Source organism: Mixophyes fleayi, chromosome 11 (genome assembly GCF_038048845.1).
Source record: "Mixophyes fleayi isolate aMixFle1 chromosome 11, aMixFle1.hap1, whole genome shotgun sequence".
Taxonomy (NCBI): domain Eukaryota; kingdom Metazoa; phylum Chordata; class Amphibia; order Anura; family Limnodynastidae; genus Mixophyes; species Mixophyes fleayi.
In genome coordinates, this window is record NC_134412.1 from 85,209,782 (window position 1) to 85,236,952 (window position 27,171).

General features: G+C 42.1%; 1 protein-coding gene across 3 annotated transcripts in view; it reads left to right on the forward strand.

Annotated features, from left to right (window-relative positions):
- The first annotated feature begins 1,534 nt into the window (after window positions 1-1,534).
- LOC142106977 (espin-like) overlaps window positions 1,535-27,171 on the forward strand; it is a 128,822-nt gene continuing 103,185 nt past the window's right edge. For all 3 annotated transcript variants that reach the window (XM_075190065.1, XM_075190066.1, XM_075190067.1), the window contains exons 1-2: window positions 1,535-2,325; window positions 22,596-22,789. In XM_075190065.1, coding sequence (XP_075046166.1) covers window positions 2,032-2,325; window positions 22,596-22,789 — 488 coding nt within the window. In that variant the 5' untranslated portion in view covers window positions 1,535-2,031. The remainder of the gene's footprint in view (window positions 2,326-22,595; window positions 22,790-27,171) is intronic.

Genomic DNA, 27,171 nt, shown 5'->3' on the forward strand with positions numbered 1-27,171 from the left:
CAGAGTCACAATCATTTCAGCAGATGGTTATGAGAGATGAAGATCACAGATTTGTAGGTAAATCGTGTAGGTGTGTTCAGTTTCAATCGTTGGTGAAATCGTTACTGAAATCACATATGAAGTAAGATTGCATAAGTGTGCACCCAGCTACAAAAACTGATTTTGTAGGGGCTACAGTGAAACAGTGACTGACACACAAAGAATTAATCTGCATCCTAACTAACCACAGAGCAGTCTGTGTAGTTCACAAGCACCTGATATTACAATCATAGCCCTCACCATTCCATCACCCTATACCAGAAAACACTAAACCCATCCCCCATCCCTGGACCCCCACCAATGTTTCTACAAATCCACCTCCGCCTTGCCTCAGTATACTGGTTGTACATGGATCCCACTGATCGATTGCATATTTGTAAGTGGTATTTGAAATATCATATTAGATACACATGTTTATTTTTGAAGGTACTTGGATACTAGATAACATTATGTTACTGGAAGCCCACTGGTGACTATTGCCTGGAATTCATATCATGCCAAAAATAGAAACTCAAATTAGGCAGAAATTCTGTGTCTGTAAAGTACTAGATAACATTAAAATGACAGTGATAAAGTCTAGTAGGGATTTCTCTATACTAGATTTTAATTTAAAGGCTTGTACATGTGTCCCTTTAATATTTACTACTACATCGCTCAATCTTCCTGACTCTTTACCGTGATTTTCCAAAGATATATTTATATTATCAGACAGGGTGTATTTTTTAATTTATTTTTTTGTAATTGTCATTGCCCTGTGATCAGACGTAGCTATGCACTGCTTTCTGCATTTGATTCAGCTTTTTTCCAGGAAACAGCTTTTTGTCATATCTCAAGGAAACAAAAGCAAACAGCTTTGTCTGGGGATATAAATATCTGATTAACATACTAGACCAATAAAGCAAAGTCCTTAGTAAAAGTCGCCGAAGGGTATGGAATACCCAATACATTAAATTCATCAGAAAGCGGACAACCCCTTTAACACAATCCTGACAGCGCTGGGGGTATATTTACTAAACTGCGGGTTGGAAAAAGTGGAGATGTTGCCTATAGCAACCATTCAGAATCCAGCTGTCATTGTGCTGAAATGTACTAAATAAATAACTAGAATCTGATTGGTTGCTATAGGCAACATCTCCACTTTTTCAAACTAGCAGTTTAGTAAATATACCTGAAGTCACTTAACCTGCAAAGTTAATTTCTGTAATTTCGAAATAGTCTGGGGTTTAGACTGCTTAAAATAATGATTATTATAAATTAGATTGTCTGCTTTGCTGTTTTAAATAGAAGTATAAAGTTACCTTTACAAAAGAAACATAAAACCATTTTTGGATAGATTATAGTAGCTGGGTAAGAATTCTTTGGTGTTGTCTTTCGTTTTAGCTGTAAGTGAACAGCAGGAGGATCAGGAATCTTTGAGGATGGAGGGACGGATTATCATGGCTAAACTCATTTAGTTAGTCTGCTCCTCATCAGAGAGAGAAAGGAAGGAGGAGGAGTCGCTGCAGAGACAGCTGAGAGGCAGAGGGATGTGTGTCCAGCATCATATATTCAGGACCAGCGCAGGAGATCAGGATACCATCCCACCCGAGACAGGTTCAATTGGGGGCCATGTGCCAAACGCAGGAATTACCCTCCGGCTCCTTCCTCCTGGAGACACAGCTCTGAACTCTTCAGCACCATGTCTGTGAGATCCACTGGGGGAGATTTAAGAATTATAACGCGCTCCGACTCCAACTAGTTTCCCTTTAAACTTGCAAATGCGCATTCGGCAGCGCGTTGGATTGCGCGCGTCACCAGCTGATAGGACATGCAAAGCGCAGACAAACGGGAATAAAGTCGGGATAAAGTAGTGTGAAAGGACCTCAGTAAAGAATTGAAGCACTTTCCACAGCCGGGTGAAGTATCAGATGTGGCAGATGTACAGGGGTAAGTGAGGAGGGCGCATGGCCTGTCCTGAGTGCTGAAGGGACTCCAGTCACCCAGCTGAACGCAATGACCCTGGAGAGGATCCTACAGGCTGCCAGGCACGGAGACCTGGAAGCGTTGAGGGGCTTACACGCAGAGGGGCAGCTGCAGGGGACTCTGAAGGATCCCTTGGGCGCCTCTGTTGTCCACCACGCTGCGCGGGGAGGGAAGGTCGGCTGTTTGCGCTATCTGGTGGATGAGGCGCAATTGGAAGGCAACTGCCGCGCCAGGAACGGAGCTACTCCGGCTCATGACGCAGCTGCTACCGGCAACCTGGCCGCCTTGCAATGGCTGCTCACGCAGGGAGGCTGTGACTTTGAGGTAGGTGTCTATACATCATTCATGTGACTCACAGGGTATCTAATGCTATCCAGACAGGGGCTGGCCCTAGTAAGATTAGACTATATGTGATTCTTGTAGGAACTGCAGGAATACTTTATTAATATCATATTTTGCTAATAACTGCTCACAGCAATTTGTAGTGTGATCTTAAATGCAATATCACGTTGGCAGTCCAGTGGTAGGACCCTTTATGTGTGGTGGAGTGCTGGATATCCTTCTAGCAATATTATTAGTAGATGGTTTATAATGTGTCTATAATACACATCTATCCAGTTCAAACAAAGCAAATTGTTTGTATGAAGTTATCCTCAGCTATTCTTAATAATTTACTGATATTTACATGTCATTGCGGAACACGGTCAAAAATGAGTCATGTGACATCACTACACTCCAAGGGGCATATTCAATTGAGCGCAAGGTGCCTCCGGAATGGACCCATATGCACTCTGCGTTACTGTAACACTGCGGATTTCCCATTGCCCCCCATAGGGGTGTAAAGGGTAATCCGCAATGTTGCATCACCGTATTAATATAAAAGATACTAGGCCACAATGTTCAATGCTAGCTGACTATGCTCCCAAATATGTTATATTTTAAAGGTGTGACATCATTACTTCCCAAATATAAGTTTTATAATACCACAATTCAACAAATGTAAAGCTATGTTTTACATGGATTAATTTCACTTGTGTAACATACACCCCCCCCCCCCCCCCCTAGGGCCCCCACCTGTTCCTGAAATACCTGGGTTGGATATGTTTACTTTGTGCAACAATAGTTACAGTACTTCTTGGCACAGTCATGGTTAAGCTGCTTTAATAATACATTGGCTTCTCTCATCAGTAGCAAACAGTGTGAGTGTGACACACCTGTGATAGGTGGAGGGATTACTATATATAGACTGCGAGGGACAAATTTATCCCCTGCCTGGATTTAGCGCCAAGTCGGTCGAGCGTCGATAGGTTCTAAGATGCCTGATTCATGGTGAACATGGAACTTTAGTAGTGTAATGTGATGGTGTTGTAGCACGTTGATGGCTGTCCGGATCATCACCAGTACTGTGAAGATTAACTGACCTTGCAAACAGTTTTTAAACCAGTTTTGTATTTTAATTTTTTTTCTGCATTTTGAAACTGGACATGTGAAATGTGTGCGCTATATGACTGTTGGATTATTTTTTGCACAATGCAAAAGGAAAATAAATTACATTTCACACAGTCAATTTAAAGATGACCACAAAACTAGATCTGTACATAATTTAATGTTAATAAAGCTTAGTGAAGAACAGACTGTTTTGCCAAGTTGCGCAATTCCAGTGATAGTCGTACAGTTTTGCCTTTACCTCACTGTTCCGTGGAACGGTGCTCCGCACGGTTTGTAAATTTGCATTCTGTGGATTTTATCATCTATAAAGAGATTTGTGATGATGCCACAGTCCATTCATTTTGCGCTGTGGTGTGGTTGGGTATAAGAGGGGAGAAGTGGGGGCAAAACAAAAATAATAGGATGATATTAATTGCAAGGAACAAACACAGAGGAAAATCCCCCAACACTGTATTGTCGTATCTAATAAAAAAAAAAAAAAAAAAAAATGAAATCATTGTGCCCCTCAATCTAAAATAGCTAACTAGCATTCGTTCTATATCCTGAGTTGGTTTCTGTTAAAGCACGGGGGAAGTGTGTGTGTGTGTGTGTGTGTGTGTGTGTGTGGGGGGGGGGGGGGGTAATCCCATCCAAAACTGGCAACCAGCACCAAGCGGGACTGGTCACACTAACAGGGAGACCTGCAGAGAGGGGAAAAATGGGTATCAGTGTGGGTTATAAAGATCCCCAATATCATTCCGAAATGTGGATAATTTGGGACAGTCCCATCAGATATGTAGGAAGGAACCTGGGATGGATCAACTTCTCCAGCATTTGTCTGTGGTTGTGATAACAATTTTATGCAACCTGGTGGAAACATAGTACCAGGAGCAGAAGGGATTACTCACATGGCCTTTAAGTTTTACACGCTAAAGCTGCTGGTAATATTGTATCAGACTCCTGCTTCAACCCTGGTAGATGTGTGAGGGTGCCCTTCTTCTGGATTTTGGAACAATCTCTGTAAAAACGCTCTACGTGGCCACCTGCGGGTTTGTAGATCTAGTTAGAAATGTGCACAGTTTAAAAGTAAAATCATCACTAAGTTACAACCTACTAACTCTTTAGGGCGACTAATTTCAACTTTTCAGTTTGTCTCCTAAAATAGAGCTGTGTGTATCCTGTGTTTGTGGATACGTATCTTATATTTATGTTGATGAGAGTGGGGACGAATCAGGACTCTCTCTAGAACCTATACAGACCTCCTATCATTGTCCCTGTGCAAATTGTGACATGTGTACACGCTGCTGTCTAGTATAAGTGCGTACATTAAACGGGCGTGGTACCCAAGCTGTTTATCTTGGAGTCACTTTAGTGCAGGCCTGTGGCTCTCCAGCTGTTGTGAAACTACAAGTCCCAGCATACCCTGCCAGCTATCAGCTGTCTGTCTACCTGAAAAGCATGCTGGGGCTTGTAGTTTCACACCTGGAGAACCATAGGTTGACCAAGACAGCTCTAGTGCTAAGCCAAACGGGAGGCTCCGTATGTATCACATATACCCTCTCATGGCTGCTTTGACTTATCGCTGTCCTTGGATCGGAAGATCTTCTGTCGCCTTCTTACTGTACAGATGGCTGTAGGTGAGGACTCATCACTTGGAAATGTGTGCAGTGTATTACACTGTATGATTAGAAGCAGGGACTGCCAGCACAGTAACCGCCTCAGATGCAGGTATCATTGTGACAGGTATGATTCCAATGTTCTGTTGTTAATTACTTTGTTCTTACTCCCTGCTTCCAATTGGTCAGTGAAGTAGGCTGCCAAGATCTCTTGGTTAGAAGTTCCCCCCTAGATAGCTCTTCTGATGTCACGTGTCATCATCATCACCAGCTATTTATATAGCACCACTAATTCCGCAGCGCTGTACAGAGAAGGCACTCGCATCAGTCCCTGCCCCATTGGAGCTTACAGTCTAAATTCCCTAACATACACACACACACAGAGACTAAGGTCAATTTAATAGCAGCCAATTAACCTACCAGTATGTTTTTGTTGTGTGGGAGGAAACTGAGCACCCAGAGGAAACCCACGCAAACACGGGGAGAACATACAAACTCCACATGGATAAGGCCATGGTCGGGTATCGAACTCATGACCCCAGTGCTGTGAGGCAGGAGTGCTACCCACTGAGCCACCGTGCTGCCCATATCTTTATTTTGATTGGTAGTTGTATTGATATCAGTACATCCAATATTCTGCCAATACTATTAAATTTCATTACTCAAAGTCTTTCTATTCCTCATGACTTTACTAAATTAAAGACTAGCGCTGACTTGTGTTCCTGCCATTAGCTATGCTGCGCTGCGGCCAAACTGGGCTACTGTCTGACAATCTGCTAAATGTAGAGCGTTTAACCTCTGCATTTCCGCACCCATTATATACAGGTTCCTGGTAATCGCACTGCGTCAGATTAGCTATAAAGATGTGGTGTTCTGTAGATTTTCTAACACTGTCCTTGTATAGGGTCTAGCTAGTAAGGAAACTGCACCACACAAGGATCTCCCTGACTGGGGGGAGATTGCACAGTGATTGGAGCGAGCGCTGTCATTGTTTCCAGCAGCCCCTCCCAGTGACCTCCAGACAATTACAGCTCCCTAGAGAGAGAAGCTCCAGACTGCAGATAATGAGAGGGGTCATATGTGGCCGTTGAGAGCTGAGCATCAGGGGCGGATCTAGACTTTGTTATATTAGTGTTAGGACTCCGGGTCTGGACCTGTGTGTCCTACAACGTTGTGTGTGCTGCGTGGAATTTTCAGTCTGATTTTTAATCCCTATGGGGAAATCGTTAATATTTTATATCTTCTAGAATTAAGTTGTTGTATGTTCGCATTTCTCTCTGCTTGCAAATATTGCCTTGACATTCAGGTAACCGTTTATATGTGTTGGCCAATATATAGACCTAATATCTTGCATTTTTACTCTGCTAGATGTATAAAAAGTTACAGTAGCTTTAAAAATACTTGGGGGGGGGGGGGGGGGGGGGGTTAATTTATAAAGCTGCAGGTTTGAAAAACTGGAGATGTTGCCTATAGCAACCAATCAGATTCTAGCTGTCATTGTGTAGAATGTACTAAATAAATGATAACTAGAATCTGATTGGTTGCTATAGGCAACAACTCCACTTTATCAAACCCGCAGCTTGATAAATTTATCCCTAGGACTCCATGAACAAGTTACTATGAAGTAGAACCTCCTGTAGCTACAGTTTTACATTTATTAAACCCTATAGATATTACCTTTACATTAATCCGGTGACTATTAATCTACGTCTCACCACCCATCAATCCAATGGATCTATATTTGCCCACCTATGTTTCCCCTCAAACAACTCCACAAATAACTATCAACAAGGCAGAAAATAACAAGCCAAGCCCCCCCCCCCCCCCCCAGGGGCGGATCTAGAAAAGTATCCTACGCCGGGCGATTTAGGGGGGGCGATTTAGGCCCCGCCCCCTTTTTGACTTCAAGGCTGCCGGCGGCTGCACAATACGTGCAGGTCCGCTCGGCAGTGACAATGTGCTGCCCGGCTGCTCTGATTGTGTTTTAAACACAATCAGAGCAGCCGGGCAGCACACAGTCACTGCAGAACGAACCTGCACATAGTGCGCAGCCGCCGGCAGCAAGCCCCCGCTAGGGGGGGCAATCGCCCCCCCCCTGGATCCGCCACTGCCCCCCCCCCTCACCAACCAGTCCTCTTCCCCTGCTCGTCTTTCCGTATATGCAAACAATTTCTTACCATGTAATGCTTGTATATGTGTTCAATCCAAAGTTTTTATATTGTCAAAATACTTGTGAGAAACAATAAATATTTTTGTTTAAAAAAACAAAACACCATTACAGAGCTAAGGGCAAAAAAAGGGTGTGTGTTTTAGTATCCACATACTACAATTACATTGCTATGAAGGACAATTGCCTGTTCTCCCGCAATGGGAGACCTCCTGGAACATCTGAAAACCAAAATTGTTATGTGAGTTTCTTGAATCCATCAACAGGTTTTAACTCTTGGAACAATATATCCTTGGAGCCGCTACCGCCTTTATAACGTGGCAAGAAATAAAGAATATAACTAAATACACTATGAGCCTGATTCATTAAAGAGAGGAAAGAAGAAAAAAAAAAAAAAAGAGTAACTTTGCACCTGGGCAAAACCAAGTTGCATTGGAGGGGGAGGTGAGGTTAATTTAAAATGTGATGGCAGATTTATAGTTGGGGTAGAGCATGTTCTAGATCAACTTTCAATTTGTCAGTGTACAAATAAGCTATCATGTATTTGTGTGTTACATAAAAAAACAGCCAGTATTTAACTTATGTGCAAAATAATAAACTAATTTGCACCCCTTGTATGTAACATGGTTTTGTCCAGGACTAAACTTTATTACAGCCACAATTCTCCATAGTGGGACCACTCTTGCCCATTAGATACACATCCTGTCATTTCACGTAGGCCCAAAGTCATTAACCTACTATTGGGTGAAATTGAAACCCGTAACACTATCAAAATACCACAGGTAGCAAACCCAGGTGTAGAAGGCTAGGTAAATTTGCAATGAGCCTGTAAAACCGCATATAAACCTCATTGCATTTAGGCATCTGCGTTTTGTAAACCTGCTGTTGTCTTGTTCAAGCCACCGTGTGTAGAAACGTGAGTTTTCACCCGCAGCATTGAGATGAATGTATGTTATCAGCTGCATTGACGTGTCAGACTCCGTGAATTGGAGCTCATCACAAGTTAATTGTACCAACTTAAACAGCGGATGTTTGCGTTTATATATGTGTGCGTGCGTTTAAGTTTAGCTTGAGATCTGTTTACAAGCACTTAACTTACAGAATCACATCTGTTTCTGATCCCTATGACTGAGTCCATTGGTTGGATGAAACGTGTCAGAGAATTCTGACAGTTGAGGCATCTGCTACAAGGATATAGGAGCTCGGATGGTCCCCCAAACCAGAAGGGACGTATACGTGTCGCCTGTGTCCCCCAAACCAGAAGGGACGTGTACGTGTCGCCTGTGTCCCCCAAACCAGAAGGGACGTGTACGTGTCGCCTGTGTCCCCCAAACCAGAAGGGACGTGTACGTGTCGCCTGTGTCCCCCAAACCAGAAGGGACGTATACGTGTCATCTGTATGTGTCGTCCCCCCCCCCCCAAACCAGAAGGGACGTGTACGTGTCGCCTGTGTCCCCCAAACCAGAAGGGACGTGTACGTGTCGCCTGTGTCCCCCAAACCAGAAGGGACGTGTACGTGTCACCTGTGTCCCCCAAACCAGAAGGGACGTGTACGTGTCACCTGTGTCCCCCAAACCAGAAGGGACGTGTACGTGTCACCTGTTCGGAACATCAACTCTAACACAGAGTAGTGAGGAAGAGAACCGGTCATTGTCGTTAAGTATCAGTTGAAAGTCATCCATTCTCTCATCATTGGAAGAATTGGGATCCACCTTGGGATCTCACGCAGCTGCGTGAGAGAGGAGGAGGATGCTGGGTCCCGGTGCCGAGCGGATTGGTAAGTTTTTGTGTTTGTTTGTTCTATGGCAGGCGGGCGGCAGAGGGGGATAGCGGGACAGAGGAAGGGGACACAGCGTGAGAGAGGGCAGAGGAGGGGGGCAGCGTGAGAGAGGGCAGAGGAGGGGGGCAGCGTGAGAGAGGGCAGAGGAGGGGGGCAGCGTGAGAGAGGGCAGAGGAGGGGGGCAGCGTGAGAGAGGGCAGAGGGGGCAGCATGAGAGAGGGCAGAGGAGGAGGGCAGCGTGACAGAGGGCTGAGGAGGGGGGACAGCGTGAGAGAGGGCAGAGGGGGCAGCATGAGAGAGGGCAGAGTGTCTGGGGGCAGAGGGGGCATTTTTGCATCCAACTAAACAAGTATTTCTGTCCTGACCTAAATACTTATTACAATTTTTTGACCCAACTACTTCTAAATCAGGACTGTTCAGTAATTATTTTGGAGGGGTGCCCTGAAAAAATTATGGAGACTCTAAGGGTGCCGCGAATTGCAAAAGTTTGGGAACCACTGGTTTATTCTATTATAATAGGACGGGTTGGGTACGCTTTAACGTTGCGGAAAATTCCGACACCGAGGACTCCTCCACTTTAAAATCCGAATTTGTGAAAAAACAATGTAAATATAAGCAGACTTGCCTCCATACCGACGCTGTAGATCTCCGATGGCAGCAGGATGGTGACCGCAAGGGATTCCGACTGGTCAGGTGTCCGTCACTAGGCTTTGACGTCATTGCGACCTGTATCACTTTTAATTTAAAGTGGCAATGTCAGGTTAACACTTAACCTCCGGGGTCCTGACATTGCCCACAGGTTAAGTGTTAACCGAACATTGCCACTTTAAATTAAAAGTGATACAGGTCACAATGACGTCAAAGTCTATTGACGAACACCTGACTAATTGGAATCACTTGTGGTCGGCATCCTGCTGCCATCGGAGATCTACAGCGTCGGTATGGAGGCAAGTCTGCTTATATTTACATTGTTTTTTCACAGATTCGGATTTTAAGTGGAGGAGTCCTCGGTGTCGGAATGGTGGTAAATGTGAACACGATTACCACCAAATAGGACTTTATTGGGCTCCAATCCTATTAATCTATGAGACGCATGCAAATTTGGATTGAAGAGTTTCGGTGGTTAATATCAGAGTTCCCTTTGCTCTGTACTCCAGACTCTGATTGTAGAGGAAATGTGACTCCCTGGGAAGTTTTAGTGTAAACCAATGCGGAGAATCTCTGGAAATGCTGAGAACATTAACTTCTACTCTTTTGTTTGACACTTGTGAATACAATATGAAACCTACCAAATACTTTCATGAGATGTCATCTTTTAAATATATGTGAATAATTCAACATAACTTTTAATATTAAATAAACTTTGATTGTAAGTGTAGTGGCCATTTTAAAGTACCCCTAAACACTAATGTATTATGTCTGTATATTACAAATGATGCTCAATACGGTAACTGTTTGATTTATGTCTATTTTGGCTTTGTTTTTTTGTTTAAAGGGTTTGTATTTATATTGTATGTATAGTGTAATATAATTTTCTTTTGTATGTATGAGTATTGAAAGTTGTGCCCCAGCTATTCGTATTATAATCATGTCCAGTGGTCAGGTCATGTTGGGGGTGTAGTGTCCTATGTCTGTATAGAGTGTAATAGAATTGTATTATGATCATGTCCAGTGGTCAGGTCATGTTGGGGGTGTATTGTCCTATGTCTGTATAGTGTGTAATAGAATTGTATTATGATCATGCCCAGTGGTCAGGTCATGTTGGAGGTGTAGTGTCCTATGTCTGTATAGAGTGTAATAGAATTGTATTATGATCATGTCCAGTGGTCAGGTCATGTTGGGGGTGTAGTGTCCTATGTCTGTATACAATGTAATAGAATTGTATTATGATCATGTCATGTTGGGGGTGTAGTGTCCTATGTCTGTATAGAGTGTAATAGAATTGTATTATGATCATGTCCAGTGGTCAGGTCATGTTGGAGGTGTAGTGTCCTATGTCTGTATACAGTGTAATAGAATTGTATTATGATCATGTCCAGTGGTCAGGTCATGTTGGAGGTGTAGTGTCCTATGTCTGTATAGAGTGTAATAGAATTGTATTATGATCATGTCCAGCGGTCAGGTCATGTTGTGTAGATTTAATTTTTCCTGTATGCATCCAACAAATATAGATGCATATATCCATCCGCAGAACATTTCAGATGTTGGCAAGTATACTAGATTAGTTCAAATCTTTTGTGTGTTGATGGAATTGAGGGCAGCGTTGGCAGTACAGCTTATACCCGTTGGCAGCCGGCAAGAAGTTTGAAAATAAACTTTAGGCTTTGAGTTATTACTTATGAAGCCGGCTGGAAAATTGAGCAGGTTTGTTTTCTTTTTTTTAACATTAAAAAGTTTGTTTTGAGGTTTTCAGTTTTACAGGATAAGAACAATAGCAGATATCAAACCAACACTGAACTCAAACTGTTTTCTAACGTTTTAGTCTGACCTGTGCATTCCACTGCCTGTGGGGTGACAAGCAGGCACAAAGATCAAATTTGGGCAATGGCTTGATTTAAATTTCAGGAAAAGACTTTCGCTATAATTAGCAGTGCCAAATGGCATTAAAAAGATCTCTTAAAACCGTAAATCCTAAATAATTTTATTTTTTTCTTTTACCGTTGTTAATATTATAACTAACCCACCTGCTTGAGTGCTTGATTCTTGGATTTGTGTCATCCTGGCAAACTTTGTGCATCTGTCAGTTCTTTCACGTGCTCTTCCAAATAACTTTATTTAGTTATAGAATTTACAGTTAAAGAGCCAGAAAACTTAAAATGTAAAGTGATTTCTGTGTTTTTCCAACACAGTATTTAAGTAAAGGTTTCAGCTTATTGTAATTTAGGATAGGTAAGATGAGGCTTTGTGATATGGCCGGGGTATATTTTCAGTAGCTCTGAAAGAGTTTGCAGGGAGCCCTAATAATAGTGCCTATGGAAACCATGATATTTCGGTCGATATCGGGCAGTTGGCCCAATATGAGAGCGTGCATGGGCTGAAATTACAATTGGTGCGTCTAGAAATTGAGAGGATCATTATCGGTAGTGGTCAAAGTGGAAATTTTAGAAATGCTCGTATGGATTGGGTTGGCTACAAAGATAACCATGGCTATAATGTGGGATGTGTGTGTGTTTTCTATAAAAAAAAAATTACATAGAAATTACAAATTATTTTTTATTTGCAAACTTTTATCAACACAGACATTTAAACACTACGATGCGGTTTATAATTTGTATTTAAAACCCATTTTGATACGTGTCCTTTTGTAAGAGTGTCTTTGGGAATTGAAAGGTACCACTTGAGACACAGGACAATGGATGCAAATTAGCACCTAATCGGCTTCCAGAATGCAGGATGAACGGTGAAAGCATGTGATGTGCTTATAGCTTAAAAGCATTACAGGTAATTTGTGTAAAAAGCCACGGTGTAGGAGAGAGACAGGGGATTAACAGGACAGGACAGCTTGGCACAGATAGGGAGAGTCTGTGACATTTTAACTGATTCTCAGATACATCGCTCTGTTGAAAGTCCGTTTAACTTTGTTTATTGCACTGACCGTTTATGTCCTGAATCTTAAGGAATAAATATGCATCTCTTGTGCTACATGCTGTTTATAGGGGGTATTCTATGAAATGAGAATAGAATATGTGCAAATATTAAAGTATTATAAAGTTAATACCATATTTTTATAAAAAAAAAAAACGAACCATTGGTACACGTCATTAATATATACAGTGATTGAAGTGGGATGGTATGTACCGGTATGGCATACCAGAACTTCTTCTCCCCACTTCCTTACATCACCAGCCTCCGTATCCGGAGGCGGCTCCCCATTCCCTTCACTCTGACTGTCGGGCGTGATGTTATCACCTCCTGACACTGTCGGTGAGGAGCGGCGCAGAGAGGAGCCAGAAGACCAAAGAAAATACAGAAGAGGAAGAGCAAGAAGATAGAAGAAAAGAAGATCATAGAAAGGGAAGTAAAGAACAGCGAGGATGCAGTGTGTTGATGGAGGAGCAAAAGTGTGAGTTCTAGCGAGAGGGGTTAGATAAAGAGCATTGAAGAGTAAGGGAGGAGCGAGAGAGGCAGGAATTTGAGGCACAGGGGGAGAGCAGGTAGGGAGGAAGAGAGGGGGATACCTGAAAATGAAGAAAGGGGCTCATAGGAACAGTGAAAGGAAACAGATCAGGGAAAGATAAAGGGTAACGCATACTTATCAACTCTCCCAGAATGTCTGGGAGACTCCTGAAATCCGAATAGTGCAATTCTCCAGCATCCTGCCAATTTCCTAGTGAAGTGTTCAGAATGGGAGCCATTTGCGGTGAATCGTGTCACTTTGGCCCCACCCCTGCGGACAACGTTGTTGGCTGGGCCAAAATGACGCAAATGACAATTCCCCGCCCCCTCCTTTACACCACACCCCCGATCTGGCATCTCCTAGAGTTCCATATACATATATCAAAGTTGGCAAGTACGGGGTAACATGAAAGATATAAAAGAGCTCTCTTGGAGAGTTTTATTATAATATTATAGAGATATGAGGGAAAATGTAAGTACACAAAGGAGGGAGAGGTGGAGGTACACAATAATGATAGATATTACGCTATTATAATACAGTGCTGCAGTGTTCATTTGCTGGAAATATTACCACAACTCTCTAATAGTGATAATGTAATAAGAAGAAAGGGAGGAATTACATCATCATCACCATTTATTTATATAGCGCCACTGATTCCGTAGCGCTGTACAGAGAACTCACTCACATCAGTCCCTGCCCTAATGGAGCTTACAGTCTAAATTCCCTAACACACACACACAGACAGACAGACAGACACACAGACTAGGGTCAATTTGTTAGCCGCCAATTAACCTACCAGTATGTTTTTGGATTGTGGGAGGAAACCAGAGCACCCAGAGGAAACCCGCGCAAACACGGGGAGAACATACAAACTCCACACAGATAAGGCCATAGTTGGGAATTGAACTCATGACCCCAGTGCTGTGAGGCAGAAGTGCTAACCACTGAGCCACTGTGCTGCCCTACCCCTTTAAAACCTCCCTCTTACTTATCTCCCCCCCCCCCCCTTTCCAACATCCCACCCTTCTCCCTATCCTTATTCTAATCTAAATTCACCATATTGTTTACATTCAAAAAATTTCGGAATGTAATTCTTAATCAAAAGAACCAAAAGCCTTTTACCTAAATATTGTTGTCACAATGTTCTCCTTTCCAGTAATCCCCCCAAACGTCAACGTTTCCCCCATGATCGGGGGCCAAAGTTCTATATTCTTTTTTTTTTTCTCTGAATAATTATATTGTGGAGGAGTTCTAAAAAAAAAAATGAAAAATAACAATACCACAGAGTGTAGGCTGCACCAAATTCTAAGAAATAAATGTCAAATGTTTGTTTTACAGATGCTGAAGCTCCGAATAGAGCAAAACTGATCCAGAGTTGTAGATTTAAATTCATATGTTCTGTTGGTAATAAAATAAAGCAACAATTTATTCTGCAAGGAACCCACCCAAAATGTTCCTTAGGTGCTCTTTCCATGTCTATTGAGATTTATTTAGTTTGTTAAATTAGATACTAACAAGTTTTTAAGATTGTGAGATCTGTTATAAATCTAACAGATCGTTCTGCTAATAAATCAGTCTATAAGGTAGTTTGCTTTAAAATAGTGAAACCTTCAGAGAGAGTGTTTGTGTGTGTGTGTATATATATATATATATTTTTTTTTTTTTTTTTTTTTTTTTTTTTTTATATAATTGATAAGATCTGAGATAGGATATTTGTGGTGGTGATTAACTAAGACTTAAATGAAAGTTTACTTGTTAACGGCCTTAGTGTAGACCTGAATATCTCCACCTCTATTCCTCTTAGAGGAGCATCTTATTTACATTATTGTAGCGTTTGTGATTGTTCAATAAAATCTACAGCTACAGTCTTCTAAATTATCCAAACGTGATGTTTTTGAATCCAATGTTTACAATGTTGTCCATTGATAGTGTGTAAAAATAAATATTGTTTTGTCCTTCCATATGAAAAAAATAAGATCGCCAACGTAGCATCCAGAGAACGCTTTTTTTCCACATGGCCGAACCCCATGTTTGTAATTAATATTGTGGGTCAACTGCTTGAATTAGATATCTGCCAATCAGATACAAGACTAAAGCTAGGTACACACTACACTGTTTTCGTCCAAAAATCGGCTAAATCAGCCGACATACGACCGCTCGTTCAAAAGTCGGGTCAGTGTGTGCAGTGACACGATGGTCGAAAGTCTGCCCAAATGGACGATTGTCGCCTCATTTGGTTGGTCGTACCGTTTAATATTTTTCGTTCCAATCTCGTTTCCGCTGTGCAGTGTGTATAAACTTCCGACCGATCCACTAAAGAGTGAGTACGAAATTACAGTCATTGCTCACGACAACATGGCTGTAAACAGTTGCTAAAGGGACGTCCGCTCTTCCCTTTATCGTCCTAAACAAGGCTAGTGTGTATGCAGTCCCTGGACCGAGCGATCGGACCATCTATCGCATGTGAAATCGCTCTGCATAAAAAGTTGGTCGAAACTTCTGTAGTGTGTACCCAGCTTAAGTAAGGGCTTGTACGCATTAGCAATTTGATGTTCGCCGATTGCACTACACTGAATGTAAATGCTGTGTAAATGGATATCAAAACAGGGTCCATCCAAATTCTGGATAGATCCTGAAAGACTAAGGGGTAGATTTATTAAAACTTCTAAAAAAGAGATCTGGAGGTGTTGCCTATAGCAACCAATCAGATTCTAGCTATAATTTTTCTAGTACATTCTAAAAAATGATCACTAGAATTGTTGCTATGGGCAACACCTTCACTTTTTCCTTTTAGAAGTTGTGACAGTGAACGCAGCATGAATGCAGTGACAAATATATAGCAACAAATAGATCGCTATGAGGACTGCATGCTTCATATGGATTAACCAACAAGAAAGCATGTCCTTCAAGCTGTGTCCATCCTCTGCCAATGGTACACTGACCTGCATTCACAAATAGGAAAACTTAGGTGAGTGCAAGAAGGAAGACACTGGATAGGGTGCTTAACGATATTGCAAAGTGTTTATTCATTTTGTTGATAAGAGAATGGTCAGAGGTAAATACATCTAGGGAAATTAATTTCCCCCTTGGGAAGATCCCATAGTGGCTGCTTTGGGCTCGGTCACCTGCATTTTACATTTACCTTTTAAAATATTCCCAATAGGCTGCTGAGCCCAGTCTTGGCCTCTGGGCTAAAAGTTGCCAACCAGCCCCTGTCTTGTCCCCTTATAGGGGTCACATCTTATCAGGGAAACTGGCATTCCTGCCACAGCTCCTAGTAGAATGTTCCTGCATTCTATTTCACTTCGAAGTTGCCGTGGAGATGACTGTTCCTGTCTCAACTGATTATTGGGGCCGTGCACAGGTGGACTCTCACCCTTCATGTTAAGAATAGTTTGTGTAATTTGATATTCACTTCATTTTCACAGTTCGTAATGGAATTAATACATTCAGGCATGACCATGCCAGTATAGAAAAATACACCAGCTAGACAATCCAAATTTATGTCACGTTGGTTAACAACCATCTTCCTACAGGTTTCACGGTGATTTTCACCCAGGAATCACCATTAAAGTGCAGTTCAAATCAGATGCACTCACCTTCCAAATATAGGAGTTTACATCTAGCAAGAGCTGCTTGTGAGCCACACGCAAATGTGCCTTAAATGGGCTTGATGGACAGCTGACAATAAGGCAATATCTTGAGACAAAACCAGAGAAAAAATAAAAAATCTGATTTTATATGCATTTTAATGGTATATAAAGCATATAGGTCAGTATACGACCTGTATACAATGAAGTGCCCTTGACGCTGGGATGCAGGCTTAAATGTTTTGATCAAAATATGAACCAGTACCTCATGTTTTCATTTTGCTAGATACACACAGATAGGCAGCGTTAAGGATAAGTGCTGACAACTGTCTCTTTTTTTTTTTTTGTTTTGTTTTGTATACTTTCCTGGGAACCTGGGAAAACTTTCCTAAATTTGTGAGTCTCCTGGACATTCTGGGACAGTAGGCAAGTATGCTTTAATAGCGCACAGTCATGTGATCTTTCTGAAGAGCATTTTGTTATTTGGAGTTGGACTTAAATAAACTGGAGGATTGGGCGGCCAAATGGAATATGAGGTTTAACAGAAATATGTAAGGTTATGCATTTAGGGATCAAAAACAAGAACGCAATCTATAAATTAAATTGAAATTAATTTAGGAGAATGTATAATGGAAAAGGATTTGGGAGTGCTCGTAGACAGACTTGGCAATAGTGCTCAATGTCAAGCAGCAGCTGCAAGGACAAACAAAGTATTGGCATGCATAAAAAGGGGCATAGATGCAAGGGAAGACAGTGTAATTTTGCCACTATATAAATCGTTGGTAAGACCTCATCTTGAATATGCAGTACAGTTCTGGGCACCATTCTATAAAAAAGATAATTTGGAACTAGAAAGGGTTCAGAGAAGGGCGACAAAATTGATAAAGGGTATGGAGTCATTAAGTTATGAGGAAAGGTTAGCCAGTTTAGGCATGTTTACATTAGAAAAGAGGCGTCTAAGGGGAGATATGATTACTATGTACAAATACATTAAGGATCAATACAGAGAACTTTTAAGGGAACTTTTTACCCCAAGGACTATACACACGACACGCGGTCACCCCCTAAGTTTAGAGGAGAGGAAGATTCACAACCAGCAAAGGAAGGGGTTCTTTACAGTAAGGGCAGTCAAGATATGGAATTCACTGCCAGGGGATGTTGTGATGGCAGATTCAATAGATATGTTTAAGAAAGGGTCAGACAAATTTTTAGCGGAAAAGTGCATCCAGGGGATACGACCGTTAATTAAAATGAAGGATGGTAGTGGATATAGGGTAAAAATAGGACTGCAATATTGGGTCTGGGGGGATTTTCACAATTGAAACAGATTGGCGGTTGCTTACTCTGGATCAATTTCAAATATAAGTGCAGGATCGCAGGAGATCCAAAATAGGTTGAACTTGATGGACTGGTGTCTTTTTTTTTTTTTTTTTTTTTTTTTCCAACCTCATCAACTATGTTACTATGAGTTACTAGCTACACTGGTCACATCACACATGGGCGGAGCTAGAGTACATAGACTTTTCACTGACTCGTCCATTGCTAGGGCTCAGAGAAGCCTCTCACAGAGGCAAACTACTCCTGTACTTCAATCAAACAGTTTCTCTCTCTCTCTCTCTCTCTCTCTCTCTCTCTCTCTCGATTTTTGCCTCTCACAGCAATAATGCAGCCAGCGTTGGATGAAAGACATTTCTAGTGTGTGGTTAAATCTGTTTAGTCACAGTTCAAGGCTCTGTGAACTTGACGGTTATTCTTCTGCACGTGTTGCAACATGAAAATATATTTACAACACTGACCCTTTATATGTGCAAAGTAAACATTTTAAAAGGATGTCCAGAAACAACCCGGCTGCTGGCAGACTTCCTGCAACCGCTATGGCCCTTACAACTGACTTCGCTGGGTGTGTATTCCAACACCCTCATGCAACCTCTAGTAAATCTCTGTTTATATAAAACTTGTGAGTAAATGTATGAAGCTGTGAGTTTCTGGCGGGTTTAAATAGTGGAGATGTTGCCTATAGCAACCAATCAGATTCTAGCTGTCATTTTGTAGAATGTACTAAATTAAATGATGGCTAGAATCTGATTGGTTGCTATAGGCAACATATCCACTCTTCAAACTCACAGCTTGATAAATTTACTCCTTGTTCTCTAGTATACCTCTGTACAAGGACATAACTACCATAGGTGTTGGGGTGCAGCTACTATGGGGCCCTCCTTCCTTGTTAAAGTCCTATATGGATGTGAGTTTTTCAACATCGGGTGGTGTGACAGGATGGGACCGCCTATGCCACCCTGTCCGTTGCTGCTGGGAACCGGCTGGGCTTACTTTGCCACCATTCCCTTTCGTTATCCCAAATGCGCCCTCTTGCCGCAGTAGGAGGGGCTTACAAATGCTGCCACCACTGGACTCCTTAACCGGCATCCAATACCGGGTTTCTTCTGGGTCACTGGGTATCACTGCTGTTTTTATACACATTTGAGTGCAGCCTCACTGGATAAGCCAGCCCCCTCGAGGTCTGAGCTATTTTTAGAATCAGGATACAATTTGTTTACCTAAACATGGATTTACATGCAATGCAAAGCTAACAATATTTACACTTATCTGTGATATCCTATAACTTGCTGTGATTTCCTGCATCACATGCTGTGTACAATGTTCAGAAAGGTTTGAACACTCTGGACAAAAGGCCACACAGTAACGACTACTTGCTGGGCCTTTGGCCAGAGCAGACAATTGACACTTCATCAAAAAACTTAGTTATCATTTTTTGCTATCCAACTCCCTCCCCATATGCCTAATTTGAGATTTATTCTAGCAACCTTACAAACCCAAACAATGACACTTCCATACAAAACACATCCCAATGTAACACGATAAGTGCATTTCAAATTATACATTGGTGCCTGCACCTCTGATTGAAATACATTTCTACAATAAACTATTTCCACATGATCCTGCCACAAATAAGTTATTTATCAGTGATCCAGTCACAGGTGGGACATAGGGGCCCATTTTTAAATTGTTGACATGTAGCGTACAAATGTTCAGTTATGCCCTTGTCTCTGTACATTATATAATGTTTTATTCTGGGATTAGATTGTCCTGTTCCTTATTTCTGGCCAATTTAGATTCTAAGGTGAACAATTCGGCCAAGACAAATAAACAAAGTCAAAGTATTATTTCCAGATAAAATGGATATATTAAACTGACTCTTTACAGACGGATACTATACTTGGAAGATTTTAGAGACGGGCATTTATGCAACTGTATGACGGGCCTTTTCTGAAAAGCTTTCTAGAACAATGGGCATAAAAATTATTGACAAACCAAAATGTTACTCAAATTACGTAACTTACTTTTCTCCATATTGGTTCAGTGGTCCCGTAAACCTATAATAAAAGTTGAGGTAATTATGGAATTCAGAGACGGCAAAATGTTCATCGTTTTGGAGAAGGCTGAATGTGACCTCTTTCACACACTGATTGCGGTAAATTAAATTTCTGTAAAGGACAATAAGGGTCTATTCAGACGGATCATAGAAAGTCTGAAATATTGTCTCTTGTCATAGTCGATCTCACAGAGCCCTTAAATTTGGAAATATTCTGGTAGAGAACTTTGTGCTGTCTGGGGTTAACCTTGGTTTTGTAACTTCCATAGATTGAAAGGACAAGTTAAACTCAGTAGGTCTCATGGTTTATACAGTGCCTGAAATACTGCAAAGGCGATGCCGTGATCTGAAAGCAGACCTATGGAGTTTAGGTGTTCTGTACGACATGATAACTGATTACCTGCCCCATAATGAGTATGATTTCAAAAAGCTCTCTCCATCATCATCCAGTGGAATTCCCAGCATCCTCTGTGTTAGGCCAAGTCTTGTCAAGAAAGCATAGTTCCATTTCTTCTCATCGAATTCTCATAGCCAATCATTCAGGGCAGGGCTGGAAACTTAATGCGTTCAGCCAATAATAGAACAGGGTGAAAGTGTTTTAGTTTTCTGTCCTTGGGCTGAACTCTGCTGCCGCAGTTTAGTAGAAGGCAACTTCCACCAGTCCAGAGGCTGATAGTAGCTTTTCAGCAGGAATCCTCAGTCTATCCAAGTGGTTCCCAAACTTTTGCAGTTCGCGGCACCCTTAGAGTCTCCATAATTTTTTCAAGGCACCCCTCCAAAATAATTACAGAGCAGTCCCATTTTATAAGTAGTTGGGTCAAAAAAACGTAATAGGTATTTAGGTCAGGACAGAATACTTATTTAGTTGTATGCAAAAATAAAACACATAAATCCAAGGGAAAAGAATATTTTTATATATTTTTTTTCAATTCTATTTCTCTCAAAGAGTAATTTACAGCTAACTCACTCTGCGCCCTCCTTCATCTCCACGCACTCTGCGCGCCCTCCTTCATCTCCACGCACTCTGCGCGCCCTCCTTCATCTCCACGCACTCTGCGCGCCCTCCTTCATCTCCACGCACACTCTGCGCGCCCTCCTTCATCTCCACGCACACTCTGCGCGCCCTCCTTCATCTCCACGCACTCTGCGCGCCCTCCTTCATCTCCACGCACTCTGCGCGCCCTCCTTCATCTCCACGCACACTCTGCGCGCCCTCCTTCATCTCCACGCACACTCTGCGCGCCCTTCTTCATCTCCACGCACTCTGCGCGCCCTCCTTCATCTCCACGCACTCTGCGCGCCCTCCTTCATCTCCACGCACTCTGCGCGCCCTCCTTCATCTCCACGCACACTCTGCGCGCCCTCCTTCATCTCCACGCACACTCTGCGCGCCCTCCTTCATCTCCACGCACTCTGCGCGCCCTCCTTCATCTCCACGCACTCTGCGCGCCCTCCTTCATCTCCACGCACACTCTGCGCGCCCTCCTTCATCTCCACGCACACTCTGCGCGCCCTTCTTCATCTCCACGCACTCTGCGCGCCCTCCGCATCCCGGGGCCAGGGAGAGGGAAAAGAAAAAAAAACACAACACTTAAAAAAAAATAATAAAAAAAAAGTTGCCAATCCGTAGCACCTGGGACCCAGCATCCTCTCTCCTGCCGCTTGTCACTGAATGTCGGGCGTGATGACGTTATGCCAAACATTCAGTGAGAAGCGAGGAGGGGGGGGGGATGCTGGGTCCCAGGCGTTGCCGCATTGGCAATTTTTTTTTTTTATTTTTTTTTTTTTAGTACTGTGTTTTTTTTTTTCTCTTCTTAGCACCCCTGGGAGCTGTGGCGCACAATTTGGGAACCGCTGGGCTATCCAATTGCTTTCACCACTCTTACATTTTCACCAGTTCTTAAGCAGCGGAAGTAGTGGGGTTGGCCTGAGTGAGCGATCAGTGACCTTATGCAAAGGAGAGGCGGCTGCCTCCTAAATCTCTCTTACGCTGATCACTATATAATACAGCCAGTGTATTGTTCGATATTACACGTGGAAGCAGACTTGTTTAATACAGTGAAAGGGGCAGAGTTTCTATGTCTTGTATTGGAGAATAGTACGAGAGACAATGTGATTGGCTAGAAATATCACTGCTCGCAGTGAAATGATCTGTAGAGCTTATTGGACCCGTACTCAGCTGCAGATGGCAATTTCAACACAAATTTAGAGAGGAGCAACTCTTGTCCTTTTTTTTTTTTTTGCTTTTTTTATTTGGGTTTTTAATAAATCGTCAGCAGACGCTGTCACACTGTACATGGTAACAGAGCTACGGTGGAAAGTCTGTGTAATGCTGAGCAGTGTATTAGTTAGATGCTTCATATATGCAAACTTCACTTTTTGTATATAGTTGTTTAATATACTGAAGAATATCAGTGGTTCTCTGACCATTGTTAAATGTGTACATTTCTACAGACAATGGTTTATCAGGTGTTGATTCACTAAACCTCTTGTTCTTTCTTGCAGGACAAAGACAACTCTGGTGCCACAATTCTGCACTTGGCAGCCAGGTTCGGCCACCATGAAATTACGGGTTGGTTACTACGGTTTGGAACCAATGATGCAATGGTAGCGACGGACACCGGAGCTCTTCCTGTACATTACGCCGCGGCCAAAGGAGACCTTCCTACATTGCAACATCTCTTAGAGTACTGCCCAAAGTAAGCACCCGTTGGATTGTGTTCATCTGCACTCAGTAGTGTAGTCCACACTTGCTGGTGGGAGGTGAGGGCAGAATCCACTACTACTACTAAGTGTGCGGCTTGGCTATGACTTCACAGCCCAATCTCCCAGCCCATTACAGACACGGAGAAACAGCATCCAACAATTTCACATGTAAGAAGCTTCTCCTTCATTTCAGTGGCCGGGCCCCTGGTGTGGGGGCATTTGGAGCACTGGATGAGTGACATAATGTTACTCGCTCTTTGTTTTATGTATCTCCTAATCCTTGTGACTGAGGTCATACCACCTCGGTTCAGCCTGGTAACGGGATGCAGCTTCTTTGCATAAGCCGCACACACCCCCCACCCTCACCCCCCAACAGCTACAGTTATTATTCTGCTACCTTGTATATATCAATTGTTTTTCATACCTCTTAGAGTGTATACCTGGGTACACGCTACAGAAAACTTCTCCCGATGCAAAATGGTTAACGATTTTACCGACGACTGAAAAAAAAATTAGTCCCGATCAGCAGCCGATTCACAATGACGGCTGCAAACACACTAAACATATTTTACAAGATTTACCCTCAGATCTGTGCTCTTCATCTGTCATAACCGTCGGCAGAAAAGATGGTGACTCTGCACACTCCATAGAGATCTATGGACACTGCCGTGTCGTTCCAATCCTGCAGTGTGCGTACACACTGCAGGATTGGAACGGTATCACTCCATCCTTGAACGAGATTTTAGCCTGGTTAATATAAATAAAATTAAATGATACGATGAGCTTTGTACGCTGTAACGATGAGTGATTATCGTTACAAACTGATACAATATAGGGCTGAACGGTCATTTATCGTGTGATTGGCCCAATAATCTGGTGAAAACCCTGTAGTGTGTACCCAGTCTAACCTCATTTGGTCAGGGCCAACTTTACCTTTCTATTTCATGTAACCCCCGCAATGTATAGCTCTGCATAATAAATTGACATGAAAAGATGATGATGATAACGGCAAAGGAGAATATATACATATATACACACACACACACACACGAGAGAGTTGGGTTGTGGAGCACCAATTATAGCAGTCACTAGGTAATCAAATACATTGATAACAATTAAAGTCCAACAGGCCTTCACAGAAGGTGGTGTCGAATCTAAATCAGATTGTTCACCTGTAAGTGTCAGTTTATCAGTTATGAGCTCATCAGCTGGAGAGAATTGAATACGCTGCATGGTTTGCGTGTACAATTAGCTCTGCTTTATTAGTTACAAGTCCATATCTATATAGCAAAAATCACGTATTACAAAAAACCACGCCCCTAATGGTTTTAACCACTCATGCTCCCTTTACACAGATGTTACTACATTCTCTCATTTTCACACAGGAATACTCCCCAGGGGGGAGTTGGCTTATCTCCTGTCTGCTATATTCAAGGCCATGAGCACAGTCTCCTGCAAACAATGAATTACTCATACAAACCAGCTGCATCTAATCTGTCTTTAAGCTATAAGAGAACAAAATGGCTATAAGGCAACAAGATGGCGTCGACTTAGCAAAATCACATTTCTCAGTGGCAAACCAAAAGCCCACCCCCTTTCCATCATGGTTGCTGCCTCTTATATTCACCTGTGTGTAAAGATAAAAAACAAAGGTAGACGAAGCCCATATGGTGAGGTAATTAAATGTGAATGTACCAATTATACAAATGAATAGGCTTATCTGGAAATCCTGTAAGACTCCTCGTTCCTGCACTCTCAGTGGTGGTTGGATCCCAGAAACCTGGATCACTTCCCAGAGTATAACACGGCGGTCATGTACATCACTGTAAAACATATATGGAAAGCCCCATGGTGTAATACGGTGAAGCAATCTTCTTACAGCACAAGGTATAAAAACGTACGTGAATAATTTAAGTAGAACAGGTTATCTGGACAATTGAAGAAATGAAGCACTCCGATGATTAGACCATCCTTCTCCAGCCTGGGTAACACAGCTGTCAGGTGACCAAGGAAACAGCAGCTGGATTGGCCAGATTTTCAGTGTAAAGCCAAACGTAACTCCTCCCCTTAGAGCCCAGAGATGAATGGATTCATCCAGGAAGACGGGGATGTTGCCATAGCGATCCTTTGTCTATAAAAGGCATATGCACCAATTGAGTTCTTTAGATGAATAATTCCAAGTTCCAAATATGGAACTGCCACCTGTAATATAAGAATTATGTCAACAGGGGGGATGTAGCGTGACTTGAGATGTTAGATTGAAAGTTGCTGGGTGTACTAGCTGGTCATTTGGTCAGAATAATATTTTGTACATAATGGATCTTGTTTGTTTCATATATTATCTTACTTTGCTGGGCTTCCATTTTATTTTTATTTTTTAGTGGCCTTATAGTTTTTATTGTGTAAAAGGCTTATTTTGATTTCCTGCCTCACATGTGTTGCGTTGTACGATTGTCTTCGCTCCAGTCACCTGCTGTTTTTAGTTTAGAAATCACATGAATTATTTAGCTCAGGTGAGAGCTGTGTCCTCACAATGCTTCCCGTGGACGATGATAGTTTCTCTTACAAACACTTGAAATTCCATCTTCATCACAATTAAGAACTCAATAGCCCGATGTATCATTTGATTTTACGTTGATGTGTGTGCGAGACGGACTGTGTGCCCGAGTCCCAAATTAACACTAATTATATCTGCGGATTTTTCCATGTCTTTGTTTTCTGTCCTTCCCCCAGCATGGCTTGCTCCGTGTACCTACCTTATGGTGTCCATTAGGAACATTAACACTACGAAATACAGAGCATTTAATTTGTTGCATTTACTTAATGATGATAATTTATAACGTAGGATAATCTCATTCTTTTGTCTTTCAATTCTTGACATCAAGCTGCAGCCAAAAAGTTTGACGAGGATTCCGCTTTTATAGTTTATTTGCTTCTCCACTAAATTGTTACTGTAAGGTGCAAAGATTATCCCATTAGAATTCTTTAGATTGAAAAAATAAAGGTGAGCGCTCTTTATCTTGTCAATATGTCTATTGTTGTTGTCTGAGGCTCCTTTAAATTCTATATTGCAAAACAGAGAAATTGGAGCACAAAACTGTGGTCACAATTGGTTAATTACTACTCTATTAATATGAATAGGAAGTCAATTGGCTGCATTACTGTCAAAAGCAACGCGGCCTGCACACTACTACTGATATTACGGTAATAGTGCGCATAATTGCCGTTAATATGGTAACTTCAATGCCAGGAGCCGCGAGCAGAAATCTGTGCTAGAATTACCGTATTAATGGTAATAGATTTAGCTCGGAGTTGTGTCGGGGGGGAATTGGATACCCCCCTTAATGTGTTTAAAAATATGCACAGTAAAAATGTAACATGTTTATGTATGGTTCAAAAAGCCTTTTGCAGATTAATTTGCAGCAGAGTGTTCACTGGAGCTGAACGCCGAAATAAATCGTTCACCTTTCGCTAAGCCACTAACTAAACTGTTCCTTACCCTATCGAATCCATCACAACGAACTTGCTTGGAGATCTCTCTCGGCCTCAAATTACTCTGCTAAAAGGATATTGCATATTATACATCAGTTTGTATTCGTTTTGAATCATATCTAAAAATTAAATTTTTTATTTTATTTTTTTACTGTACATGTTTTTAACACATTAAGGGTCTGAGTCATTAAGGAAAGTAAGACAAAATAAGAGTAAATGTTCTCCAGGGCAAACAATGTTACAATACAAGGGGTGCAAATTAGATTATTGTTTTGCACATAAGTTAAATACTGGCTGTTTTTTCACCTAGCACACAAATACTTGATAGCTTTATTTTTACACTGAAAATTAAAGTGGATCTAGGACATGTCCCACCCCCAGGACTGCCAAGAGGAATTCAAGGCCCCCCTTACAGGTGTGCAAGTGTAAAAAAAATTTGCACCTCCGCCGTGGCACAAAATTGGGAGTGGGTGTAGTCATACAATTGGGCGCGTGGCTATGCATCATTGGGGCATGCCTAGTGGGGAAAAGCGCGCTAGCCCCTGAATTCACCAGAGCATCACATATGTCACAGCACTCCTGTCTTTCAACACATCTAGCACCACAGTGTAATACACAAAGAATGCAGTGTGTGTACACACAGTTCAGTCTTGGCCTGTACCTTACATTGGGCAGAACACTAACCAAAAATTTACATTGTCCCACTAGAATCACAACATTTCACACACTCTCCTGCTCTCTCCTACCTGTTCTTCTCACTTTCATACCATGTGGCTGCAGTTTACTTTAGTTGCGGCTTGTCTGGCTCCTGGAATGTTGGGGGACCCTATTTGGAAAAAAAATGGCTACATTTAGAAAGTTACAACCAGCCCCGCTGTTAAGT